The following is a 14,022-nucleotide window of genomic DNA, read 5'->3' as shown; positions in this document are numbered from 1 at the left end:
AATTCTTGACAATTGCTCTGAAAATACTCAGAGTACAAGTCTCTGAGTATTTAACGTTACTGAGGGTTCTTCTTACACTGAACATCAGTCTCTGACAGATCGCAGCACTGAAGAGTCTTCTAACACAGTGAATACAAGGCTGAGAAATCTCAGCATTGACAGATTCCCCTCATACAATGAACTGAGAAATTACAGCACTGAGGGATCTTCTCACACAACTGAGCATGAGTTTCTGACAGATCAGAGCACTGAGTGTGAGTGTTGAAGAAATTACATTACAGAGAGAGATCCTATTACACAATGAATGTGAGCTGAGAAATCACAGCACTGAGCGATCCCATCACACACTCTGAGTATAAAAAAAAACCAAAAGCAAAACCTGAAAATACTGACTAATCCTTGCCAGTTATTTGCCAGCTCTGAGCTAAAAATATTTTGTATCTGTGCTCCTGAAATGCCTCCTGCCGTACATATGAAGCTACTGCGCATGTGTTACTTATTAAAGAACAAACGCTCTTAGCTATAATACCTGTAATTCTCAGCTCTCATGGTAATTTACCTCTCTGACTTGTGTAACAGTGCCCTCTATTGATCTTTCCTTCTACTGAACAAGTCTGGTTTGGATTACTGCATTTCCTAGTCACTTCCTTGTTACCATATATTTGCTTGCACTGGAAAATTACTGAAGGACATTGTTTATGGAAAAAAAATTGACTAGTCATAAGCCTTCCTTTCCACTGAATGCACAGGAACAGATGTACTATTTAGTGGAAAGAAAGGAAAGAGGGAAATTGATGATTTCTTTTAACTAAGTAGGGTTCTATCTGATGAGGAAAGATAGTTAACAGCTCTCACATACCCTCTCCTACTTCTCTTTTCGAGTGGAAGACATCCCAAGTTTTTTTCCTGTCTTTAACCAGGTTTGTTGTACAGATTTCCCTCTGTGGTCTTTCAGGCATCTCATAAAAATCTATGTACAGTGTGTGTACTGGTACAGACACAGGCAGCGACAAAGAGAGTCCAAATCTCCCGTACAGACACAGGCAGTGCTGCACTATAGTTACACTAGATGAGAAACATTGTTTGGTATGATTTGCCTGTTTATAAAAGGGAAAGAAAGGACATGCTCTGCCTTTCTCTAGTAATGCATTCGTAATCACAGCCTGGTACCAGTTTTGCACTGCGAGGCATCACTCCTCAGAATCCTGCTTCTGGAGGCTTAAAAGAGGCCTCTTCCACTATTTGCTACCAGAAAAATAGAAAGGTCCACGTACTTGGAAATACATGTCCATTCCTTGAATTTAGTGACCCTATTTGTGTCTTAAGTCACTGACATTCTTTTCCAATTCATCCTTGCTATTTTGGGTTACAATCATCGCTTCTTTTTAAAGCAGAAAAGTATGTTGTTTAATTTATTGTATTTTTCTATACCACCTTTCCCTATGTGCTGCAAGGTGATTTGCAACAACCTTATAATGTATATATAGAAAGGAGGAGGAGGAGGAGGACGATGCAAAAGAGGTTGAAAGAAAAGGGAGAAAAATTACAACATGTAGTTGTGAAGAGAAAAGCAGATTCAATTAGACATAAAAGAGGCCAAATAGGTGCCCCAAGGCCATGCAGTAAGAGCCTTTTCTATAATGGAACCTGGGCACCAGGGTTCCATTATACAGTACAAGTTTAACCCGATATTGGTGTGCCTAACATTTAGGCACAGTTACACCAGCCACAGAGCTGCTGTAAGGGGGAGAGGTGTTGCCTAAATGTGGCAGGGATGCACATAACTTACAGTATTATTTAAGTTACCTGAGTAACTTGGAGCCCCACCTGTACCCTGCTCCATCCCATGTATACCCCTTTGCAAATGTGCAAGTTAAACGGTTATTTACAGAGTAACACCTACATGCTGTGCTAGCATTTATGTGGGTATTCGCGAACATATTATGCTGTCTATTAAGATGTTTTATTGTGTATTGTGTTGACAATTTAAGTAGCATACTGTGCCATAGTATGTGCTGTTATTTGAATATTCTTACTGCTATAATTGTATGTTGCCTATGTTTAGTTTATTCTTACTTTACACCACCTTGGGTGAATTTTTTTTAAATGCAGTGAATAAATGCTAATAAATAAATACTGTATGTACATAAGTGCTAGTAACATAGTAAACATAGTAAATGACGGATAGATATAGTAGAATTGGAAAAGGTGCAGTGAAGGGCGACTAAAGTGATAGTGGGGATGAGATAACTTCCCTATAAAGAAAGACTAAGGAGGCTAGGGCTTTTCAGCTTGGAGAAGAGACGGCTGAGGGGAGACATGATAGAGGCATATAAAATAAAGAGTGGAGTGGAACAGGTGGATGTGAAGCGTCTGTTCACGCTTTCCAAAAATACTAGGACTAGGGAGCATGCGATGAAACTACAGTGTAGTAAATTTAAAACAAATCTGAGAAATTTTTTCTTCACCCAAGGCATAATTAAACTCTGGAATTCGTTGCCGGAGAACGTGGTGAAGGCGGTTAGCTTGGCAGAGTTTAAGAAGGGGTTAGACGGTTTCCTAAAGGACAAGTCCATAAACCACTACTAAATGGACTTGGGAAAAATCCACAATTCCAGGAATAACATGTATAGAATGTTTGTACGTTTGGGAAGCTTGCCAGGTGCCCTTGGTCTGGATTGGCCGCTGTCGTGGACAGGATGCTGGGCTCGATGGACCCTTGGTCTTTTCCCAGTGTGGCATTACTTATGTACTTATATAAAGACCTGTACAGTCCATCCAGTCTGCCCAAGAAGATAAACTCATTTTACATGTTATGTGATACTTTATATGTATACCCGAGTTTGATTTGTCCTTGCCATTCTCAGGGCACAGACCGTAGACGTCTGCCCAGCACTCTTCTTGTACTAAGTTCTGAAGCTAACGTCGAAGCCCCTTAAAATTTACACTCAAGCCCATCCATATCTATTCTGTCACAATCAGGATGTAGACCGTAGAAGTCTGCCCAACACCGGTTTTGTTTCCCAATTACCAGTGACGCCACCTAATCTCCGCTAAGATTCCGTAGATCCATTCCTTCAAAACAGGATTCCTTTGTATTTATCCCACGCATGTTTGAATTCCATTACCATTTTCATCTCTACCACCTTCCGCGGGAGGGCATTCCACATATCCACCACCCTCTCCATGAAAAAATACTTCCTGACATTACTCCTGAGTCTGCCCCCCTTCAACCTCAATTCATGTCCTCTAGTTCTACTGCCTTCCCGTCTCCAGAAAAGGTTTGTTTGCAGATTAATACCTTTCAAATATTTGAACATCTGTATCATGTCACCCCTTTTTCTCCTTTCTTCCAAGGTATACATGTTAAGGTCAGCAAGCCTCTCCTCATATGGTTTGCAATGCAAATCCCATACCATTTTTGTAACTTTTCTTTGTACCGCTTCCAGTCTTTTTATATCTTTAGCAAGATATGGCCTCCAAAACTGAACATAATGCTCCAAGTGGGGCCTCACCAATGACTTGTAGAGGGGCATCAACACCTCCTTTCTTCTGCTGGTTATGCCGCTCGCTCTCTATGCAGCCTAGCATCTTTCTGGCCACGGCCATCGCCTTGTCGCATTGTTTCTTCACCTTCAGATCCTCAGACACCAACACCCCAAGGTCTTCTCTCCTGATTCGAGCTTACTAATCTCTCCCCTCCTATTTGGTATCTCTCTTTAGGGTTTCTGTACCCCAAGTGCATCACTCTACACCTCTTTGCAATAAATTTTAACTTGAAAATCCAACCTCACAGCCTAAAAGCTGCACTAATAATTGTTAATACACACAGTGTGACCCAGACAAACCAACACTACACAGCCATTAAAAGGTGGAGAAAAAAAGCCTCAGTAACACCACCCAACCAGCCTGAATTATCCAGCTATAAGGCGTGGGCCTGGCGCCCCATCATATGGCTCAAAAAAACCTCCACTCCTTATTATGCTTAAGTGTTTGCTGAAAATGTTCACAATGACAAACGTGTGTGTGTGTGTGTGTGTATATATATATATATATATATATATATATATATATATATATATATATATATATATAACACAGAATACAGATTGCTATCATTTCAGTTCAACACATTCTCAATTCAGATCAGTTCAGTGTAAATCCACGACTGTGGTCAGACAGCCCCACAGCACTTATCTTAAGGTTCTTCTGATTACTCCTGTTCACAAAGTGCTCCGCTACCCATCACTTCACCATTCAGTCTGTTCCTCCAAACGACCCAACAGGGAGTCCCCGTTTCGCACAAGCTGCATCAGGGGTTCCAATCCTGTGTCCGATCTGCTGAGTTGCAAACCTAAGCAAGTAGCTGACCAGCTTGTGCGAAACGGAGACTCCCTGTTGGGTCATTTGGAGGAACAGACTGGATAGTGAAGTGATGGGCAGCGGAGCACTTTGTGAACAGGAGTAATCAAAAGATTACTGACCATTGCACAAATGAAATACACACATTTTCTGTTGCTGCTTCTTCCTTTCTTAAAATATACTTCCATAAATGTCTAATTACCAATACATTGACTTTTGATCATCTATTACTTCCTATGCTCTGAGGTGTTTTCTTGCTAGGCAAGAAAACATTTTGTGCACCAGTTGGCCAGATCAGTTGTGCAATTTTACAGCAATTCTTGATCTCAGTTAGTGTTTTAGGGGCAATTCTATAAACTAAGCACTAACATTTAAGCACTAATTACACATGTAAATATTTAGAATACTAGCACATATGTACATATATACCACAAATTCACCTAAGTGCTTTTCTGTAAACATATGCATATCTTACATAACTTGTATTTTAGTGGCGCACATACACATAGGTAGAGTCTGGGCAGACACAGTCTGGGCGGTGCTTGGGAGGCAGTCACACTTATGTATGTATCTCTGACACTTAGGCACATGCACTCACACCAGCTCCATAAGTGCTCACACCTAATTTATAGGCTACTATTCTATGGCAAACCAAAAGAGGCTCTTCTTGTCCGCAGCGAAACACAAGGTCAAACCAAAGCAGACATTGTAGGAGTCCAAATCAATCTTTATTACACAAGTCCCAAACAATCTTATAGGGTCTTATGCTGTAAAGATTGATTTGGACGTCTTCATTGTCTGATTAGGCTAGTATTCTGTAAAGGAAAGTAGGTTCCTATGCTCCTTTCTAGAATAAACTCCTACCAGATGCTCTCTGCATGTGTAATAAGGATAAGGTCCACTCTGATTACTGCTTTATATATATATATATATATTTATTTATTTATTTATTTTAGTCTGTACCCATCATCTCTCACTCACGTTGGCTACTGAAGCAAGGGGAATTGCAGCAGATGTCTGGACCGAAGACCTCCCGCACTCTTCGCACCAAGAAACTCTTCCGCACTGTCTACCTCTTCCTGTTTAATGATTTGTTGCTAATGTGCAAGCAGTTGGCAAGGTGAGTTTGAAAGGGATAGAGTTCAACTCCAAGGTGAGGTGGGTGGGGCAGTAAGAATATTCATCTTACTGTCCTCGGAGAACACCTGCTACAAGCAAAATAGTATATGACAGCAGATAAAGACCCATATGGTCCATCTAGTCTGCCCAATAAGGCGGCTAGAGTTATATTCCATGCAGGTTATATTCCATCATGATTAAACACTGGCATAACAAATGGGGTAGTCACACAATCATGAAGAAGTTGTTCTATAATTTTGGGTAGTTACATTCAGTTCCCCCAATATTCAAAACCATTTAACCGGCCAGGAATGGCACCTGGCTGGTTAAATGGTATTTAGCTTCAAATCCTTACTCAAAGCCCACCTCTTCAATGTTGCTTTCGGCACCTAACCATTATACCCTGTTCAGGAAATCTAGACTGCCCCAATTTGACTGACTGCACACTTTGTCCTTTAGATTGTAAGCTCCTTTGAGCAGGGATTGTCCTTCTCTGTTAAATTGTGCAGCGCTGCGTAACCCTAGTAGCGCTTTAGAAATGTTAAGTAGTAGTAGTAGTATTTAGCTGGCTATTCAGCGTAAGATAGCCAGCTGAATATTGCCAGTTAGTGCTTAGCAGATAGCCAGTTATATCATGCGATATAATCAACTATCTGCCAATTTTCAGTGCATCACCAGCTAAGTTTAGCATCCAAATCTGGCCACGTCAATAGCAGACCTATCTTTGGTTGGCTCCAACTTAACCGGCCAGCGCTGAATCTCAGCTTGGCCGATTAAGTTGGAACTGGCCAAAAATAAACCAGATAATCAGTTCTGGTCCCCGAAAACGGCCCAGCATTGAATATCCGGGCTGAGCCCTGACTGCAAGAGGCAACACGGCTACCTATCAGCCCCATTGTCAATACTTGATTAAACCAGCAATCCAACAATGATGCAAACTGACATTTTACTTGCTATCAACCTTTAGGTGAATGTGACACAAACACACTTTTGTTCTTGATCTGTTCCTGCTTTCCTTAGGTCACGGACTGTAGAAGTCTGCCCGGCACTGGTCCTACTTCCCAATTGCTGCAGTTGTTACCAAAGCCCTCTCCTGCCCATCCATAATCAGGACACAGACTGTAAAAGTCTTCCCTGCAGGGCCACTGAGAGACTGGGCCGGGCTGCTCCCCCCTCCACCCCCCCCCCCCCCCACGAGGTTGCCACCGCACCCCCCCACCCCCCCCCTCAGGTCGCCGCCGCTGCCCCTCTCAATCCGCCACCAGGCCGAACCCCTGCATTGAAATCATAGCGCCTTTCACCTCCATGTGAAGGCGCTGCAGGCAGTAGGGCAGCAGATCGCCTTCCTTCGGCCCGCCTTCCCTCCTTGTGTCCCGCCCTCGCGGAAGTTACGTCAGACGAGGGCAGGACACAGGGAGGGAAGGAGGCCCGAAGGGAGGTGATCTGCTGTCTGCAGCGCTTTCACACGGAGGTGAGAGGTGCTGTGATTTCAATGCAGGGGGCCCGGCCCGGTGGCAGACGGTCAACAACGGAGGGCGGGTGGGACTGCGGCGCCGGGCCCCCCTTGTAGGCCCGGGCCCAGGGAATTTTGTCCCCCCTGCCCCCCCCCCCTTCTCGGCGGCCCTGCTTCCCTGTCTTGCCATATATGGGACACAGATTGTAGAAATATCTGGTTTATTTTTGGCCAGTACTGGTGTACTTCCTTAGTACTGGAACTGCCATCTAAGTACTGACAAGTTTTTGTTTTGATTCCATCCTTTTTCCATGTAAGGATCCTTTGTATTTATCAAATGTGTTCTTGAATTGTTTCATCTCCACCACCTCCTGGGCATTCCAGGCATCCATCACCCTTTCTGTGAAAAAGTACTTCCTGATGTTACTTCTAAGATCTATCACCCTGCAATCTCAATCCATGTCCTCTAGTTCTACCGCTTCCCCATCTGTAGAACAGATTTATATGTATATTGATACCTTTCAAGTACTTAAACATCTGTATCATGTCTCCCCTATCCCTCCTCTCCTCTAGGGTATACATATTCAGATCCTCAAGTCTCTTCTCATATGACTTTTGATGCAAACCCCATACCACGTTTGTTGCTTTTCTCTGGATTGATTCTAGTCTTTTTATGTCCTTAACTAGATATGACCTCCAAAATTGACCACTGTACTCCAAGTGGGGGCTCACCATCGACTTGTATAGGGGCATTAATACCTCTTTTCTTCTGCTGGTTGTACCCCTCTCTATGCAGCCCAGCATCTTTCTGGTTACAGCCACTGTCTTGTCACATTTTTTCACTATCTTGAGATCCTCAGACACTATTATCCCAAGGTCTCTCTCCTGAACCGTGCTTGTTGTTAGGCTCTCACCACCTATCTTGTATGTCTCTTTTGGATTTGTACACCCCAAGTGCATCACTCTGCACTTTTTCACATTAAATTTTAACTGTCAGACTTTAAACCAGTCTTCTAATTTTTGAAGATCCCTTCTCATGTTTTTTACTCCCTCTGTTGGATATTTTTTTGTCATTTGCAAAAAGACAAATCTTTTCTTTTATCCTTCGGCAATGCTCACAAATATATTAAATAGAAGCAGTTCCAGTACCAGTCTTTGAGGCATTCCACTATTCAATTCTTCTTTCCTCCAAATAAACTTCATTCACCACCACCCTCTGTTGTCTGTCAATCAACCAGTTTCCAATCCAGTTCACCACCTTAGGTCCTAACTTTAGCCAGTTCAGATTATTCAGGAACCAAATCAAAGACTTTGCTGAAATCCAAGTAGATTACATCTAGCACATGTCCTTTGTCCAGTTCTCTAGTCACCCAGTCAAAGAAATCAATCAGATTCATTTGACATGATTTTCCTTTGTTAAAGCCACGTTTCCTCAGATCTTGCAACCCACTGGCTTCTATGAAATTCACTATATTTCCTTCAGGCAGTGTCTCCATTAGTTTTCTGGTCACTGAATTGAAGCTTATTGACCTGTAGTTTCCTACTTCTTCCTTGTCCTCACTTTTGTGACGAGGGACCACATTCACTGTTCTCCAACACCTTGGAACCACTCCAGTCTCCAGAGATCTATTAAATAAATCCTTAAGGGGTCCTGCCAGGATTTCTCTGAGTTACTTCAGTATTCTGGGATGTATCCATTTGGGCCCTATGGCTTTTGTCCATTTTCTGTTTTTTTTTAGTCTGTTCATGCTGCAATATCCACGCCATTCCCATATATACCCTTGTTTTATATTTCTCTATTTGTTATTTCCAGTCATATCATAGTTTCTTCATTTTATTGTCTTCTAGAATAGTTTATTATGCTGTACTGCAGTGCTTCCCAAACCTTGCCTTGGGCATCACTGATGCCAGTTGAATTTTCAGGATATCATCAATGAATATGCGCAAGATAGATTTACTTGTGATAGAGGCAGAGCATGCAGATCTATGTAATGCATGTTCACTGAAAACCCAACTAGCTGGAGGTTTCCCAGCACAGAGTTGGGAACTACTGCTCTACAGATCTCATATGTATTTCTCCAGAGCTTTTCTGTTTTAGCTTTGTTTGGTGGTATTTGTTCCTCAATTCCTTGTAAAAAAAAAATAGTTTATTTTATTTATTTATTTATTGCATTTGTATCCCACATTTTCCCACCTATTTGTAGGCTCAATGTGGCTTACAAGGTCCCGTTATGGCAATCACCATTCCAGGGTGAAAGATACAGTTGGTAGTCCATAGGGACCAGATGTAAAAAAGAAAATAGTCATAAACTAGGTGGACTGTTGATGTATTATAAATAACTATTATTCCATTTGGTATGCCTTGTTGAAGAGATAGGTCTGTATTTTCTGACTGAAGATATCAAAATAAAATGAAGATTCAGCAACTGTAGCATTGGGGGAACCGAGGCCGATGCTGGACAAATTTCTAATGTCTGTGTCCTGCAAATGTAAAAGACAGGTGAAGCTTTGGCAACTTCAGTGTTGTAGATCACTTTATAGTTACATGCCATGAGTGAGGGTACTGTGCAGCTCAGGGGGAAGGGGAAGACATTTTGACTTTAAGTTGAATACTGGCAGTAATATTTGGGGATGAAATGTGGGTATAATCAAGACTACATAAAGTTTGGCTGCCTATATGGTTGACATGGTGGAGACTTGACAACCAGAGTTTAAGAATGGGCGACTGGGGCCCACACAGATTGGTGGGTGCAGCTCTAATCACCTTGTTGAGCATACTAGATGGACTGTGGGGGATAACTAGCTATCCTGTGCTTAATATTCCCATTTAGCAGCTAGGAGATAACCAGCTATAACCACGCGATATAGCCATCTATCCCCAAATATTCAGCGCATAGCTGGCTATTTTAATTAGCCACATTAGGCTGCATAAATAGCTAAATATCTTTGGCCAGTTTAAACTTAACCGGCTATCTCCGAATATTATCTTAGCTGATTAAGTTTACACTGGCCAAAAATAAACTGGATAGTCAATGCCGGTCACCAGCATTGAATGTCAAGGTTGAACGTCAACTGCGGGAGTTAGCTGGGCTTCCTCCCTCAGTCTAAATATCAGCCCCTTAAAATGTAAGCAAAGCAATAAAAAAAAGCAGAGGCTGCTTTTAGTTTTGATTGTACTAGCAAGGTAAGCCACTGACTAACTAGGTCTTGAAAAAGCCATGATTTCACACCTATGTTGAATTTCTTAAAACAACTCTCTTTATGTATTTATCAAACAGGATGCTAGGAATTATTAGGAAAGGGATGGTGAATAAGACCTAAAATACTATAATGCCATTGTATCGCTCCATGGTGCATCTGCAGCTTGAGTATTGTGTTCAGTTCTGGTCACTGTATCTCAAAAAAGATATAGCAGAATTAGAAAAGGTTCAAAGAAGAACGACCAAAATGATAAAGGGGATGGAACTCCTCTCGTATGAGGAAAGGCTATGTAAGAGTTTAGGTCTCTTCAGCTTGGAAAAGAGACAGATGAGGAGAGATATGATTGAGGTCTACAAAATCCTGAGTGTGTAGAATGAGGAGAAGTAAATCAATTTTTTACTGTTCCAAAAGTACAAAGACTAGGAGACACTCGAGGAAGTTACATGGAAATACTTTTAAAACAAATAAGAGGAAATATTTTTTCACTCAATGAATAGTTAAGCTCTGGATCACTTTTCCGGAGGATGTGGTAACAGCAGTTACTGTGTCTGGGGTTAAAAAAGGTTTGGACAAATTCCTGGAGGAAAAGTCCATAGCTATTGGGATAGACATGGGAAGCAACTGCTTGCCCTGGGATTTATAGCATGGCGTGTTGCCACGATTTGGGTTTCTGCCAGGTACTTGTGACCTGGCTTGGCCACTGTTTGGAAAACAAGATAATGGGCTAGATGGACCATTGGTCTGACCCAGTATGACTACTCTTATGTTCTTAAGCAGTAAGCAGTTCCAAAATGTGGGGGTAAAAAAGAAAGCTGAACTGTGAATGGTGTCAAATGGAAGAGTAGTAAGCAGATTTGAATTAAATGATCAAGATGGACCATTAAACTATCACTGAGAATTGTAAGTAAAGTGGTAGGTTGGAGTGAAAAGCTCTACATGCTAAAATTAATATTTTGAATCAAATCCTACAAGAAGTAAGAAGCCAATGTTGATCAAAGAGAAGGGGAGTTGCATAATCAGTTTAGATTCTATATTTTGCAAAAGTTGAAGACGTTTCAAACTGTGAAGAAAGACACCTGCTAGTAGTAGTAGTAAGTTCCAATAATCTAGTTGATTTTAGATAAGGGCATTCTTTAGTATCATGATAAGGTTTCGGTGATAAGTGCATGGAAAGAGTTTTTGACTATGCTAGAATATGGGGAAGCAAACCTAAGAGAACTATCTAATAATATTCCCAGCAAATGAATAGTCTCTCTCAGTTGTATGTCAGATCCATCAGAGGAGGGTTGGCAGGTGCAGCAGAACATGTTTTTGGTTCGAGGATCTAAACCAGGGTTGTCCAACCGCTGTTCTCGAGGGCCACAATCCTGTCAAGCTTTTTGGGATTTCCCCAATGAATATGCATGAGATCTGTTTGCATGCTCTGCCTCCATTGTATGCAAATAGATCTCATGCATATTCATTGGGGAAATCCAGAAAACCCAACCTGGCACGGGCCAAGGTTGGATACCCCTGATCTAAACAAACAAGTTTCCAAGTTTATTTAAAACATTCTATCCCACCCATCAACAAAGCTAACTGAACGGTTTACAGATTAAAAGGGATGAAAGTGCAATAGAAAAACAAGAGGGGGGTAGAGGAGGGGAAGAGGGAGCAATTACAAAATCTGGATAGGATAGAGGGATGCAAACAAGAAGGAAACTGTGTGATTAAGACTTATGTCCAGTGCATCTAGGAATTTGGGTGACCAGGAAGGCTAGTGAAAAGCATTCGCAAAGAGAAAGGTCTTCAGGTTTGCCTTATAGCACTCATGAGAGGACTGTAATCTTAGATGGTGAGGTAACATATTCCAAAGCTCTGGACCTTGAACAGAAAATATTGAACCCTGAGTGCTGTCTTATACAATTTCTGTAAATGTAGGGACAACCAGATGATTCTGCTTAGATGATCTGAGTGATCTAGTTGGGGAATAGGGTGTCAGGAAACATGATAGAAAAGACTGTTCACTGGAGCTATGCCAGCTCCACACTAAGCTCTCTAATTGCTAATCTAAATGGGTAAAATATTGGCGGGGCAATGGCCCCAGTTGCCCACCCCATTCCACTGCCTATGAGGGTTGGTTTGATGGAGGCACAGTACTGTAGGGGTATTTCCCTGTGATCTCACCTGAGCTGGTCTTGGTGCATACAAGCTTAATTCATCATAATACAGCAAGATGGAGTCTAAAATCTCTGACCAGAAACTTTTCTGTGCCAGCAAGATCCAGCTTTTCAGCTTGTGGAAAATCACTGGCAGGCTTACTAAAGCCAAGGACATTCTGTGTTCCAACCACCCCCTTATATCACCCTGAGAAGCTGAAAAGGGAGTCAGACCCAGGGCACCAGAAAGTATCCACTTCAGGGTCACAAAACAAAGAGCTCTTCTTGCTCTTGGAATGAGCTGGACAAGATCCAGATTGGTCCATGCTGTCACCTGACCAAGGGAGACTGAGAAAGCGGGAAGAGAGGAAGTTTAGTCAGGCGGAGACCATCGGAAGAGGGGTAACTGGCAAGAAGACCTGAGAAACCCAGCAAGGCTCGGGGAGAGCCAGAGACTGTGTTTGGTACTAACCTTGTGACCTGCATAACTGGTGCAAATACCGTGTGGCAGATATATTGGCTCTGAGAAGCTACACGGAGGGACGGACACCTGCTTTCTGCAGAGAGACCTACACTACATCTAAGACACAGACCTGCTGAGAAAACAGCTCGAATCTGATAAGGAATCTTCTCCTGTCTCATCGGAAGTCTGCATAAGGACAGCGGTGAGATCACTGTGATTTATTTCCTAGTCTGGGATTAGTGAGTGGTATTTATCTAAGAAAGATCGGTTTATGTCAGCTCTTAGTCAGGGAATATGCTGCTAACTTGTATTTTTCATAAGAGGTAGTATCAGTTCTTTTACAGATCAGGTTGTGTAATTTACCTAGTGTTCTAATAAGAATCATTTTGTATAGTCTGTAGACAGTAACAATCTAGTTATTATTATCAGCAAGATATATATTTTTTTGTATTTTTGCTAAGCCTTGTTGCAGAAAGTTTCCATATCTGTATATTTTCTTATCTTCTATATATATACAGTGGTGGAAATAAGTATTTGATCCCTTGCTGATTTTGTAAGTTTGCCCACTGACAAAGACATGAGCAGCCCATAATTGAAGGGTAGGTTATTGGTAACAGTGAGAGATAGCACATCACAAATTAAATCCGGAAAATCACATTGTGGAAAGTATATGAATTTATTTGCATTCTGCAGAGGGAAATAAGTATTTAATCCCTCTGGCAAACAAGACCTAATACTTGGTGGCAAAACCCTTGTTGGCAAGCACAGCGGTCAGACGTCTTCTGTAGTTGATGATGAGGTTTGCACACATGTCAGGAGGAATTTTGGTCCACTCCTCTTTGCAGATCATCTCTAAATCATTAAGAGTTCTGGGCTGTCGCTTGGCAACTCGCAGCTTCAGCTCCCTCCATAAGTTTTCAATGGGATTAAGGTCTGGTGACTGGCTAGGCCACTCCATGACCCTAATGTGCTTCTTCCTGAGCCACTCCTTTGTTGCCTTGGCTGTATGTTTTGGGTCATTGTCGTGCTGGAAGACCCAGCCACGACCCATTTTTAAGGCCCTGGCGGAGGGAAGGAGGTTGTCACTCAGAATTGTACGGTACATGGCCCCATCCATTCTCCCATTGATGCGGTGAAGTAGTCCTGTGCCCTTAGCAGAGAAACACCCCCAAAACATAACATTTCCACCTCCATGCTTGACAGTGGGGACGGTGTTCTTTGGGTCATAGGCAGCATTTCTCTTCCTCCAAACACGGCGAGTTGAGTTCATGCCAAAGAGCTCAATT

General features: G+C 42.1%; 1 protein-coding gene across 6 annotated transcripts in view; it reads left to right on the top strand.

The window, feature by feature from the left end:
* NGEF (neuronal guanine nucleotide exchange factor) overlaps positions 1–14,022 on the top strand; it is a 360,617-nt gene that overhangs the window by 284,821 nt on the left and 61,774 nt on the right. For all 6 annotated transcript variants that reach the window (XM_030216010.1, XM_030216011.1, XM_030216009.1 and 3 more), the window contains one exon: positions 5,319–5,482. In XM_030216010.1, the coding sequence (XP_030071870.1) occupies positions 5,319–5,482 (164 nt within the window). The remainder of the gene's footprint in view (positions 1–5,318; positions 5,483–14,022) is intronic.

Source organism: Microcaecilia unicolor, chromosome 10 (genome assembly GCF_901765095.1).
Source record: "Microcaecilia unicolor chromosome 10, aMicUni1.1, whole genome shotgun sequence".
NCBI lineage: Eukaryota > Metazoa > Chordata > Amphibia > Gymnophiona > Siphonopidae > Microcaecilia > Microcaecilia unicolor.
This window is presented reverse-complemented; position numbering and strand designations above follow the sequence as displayed.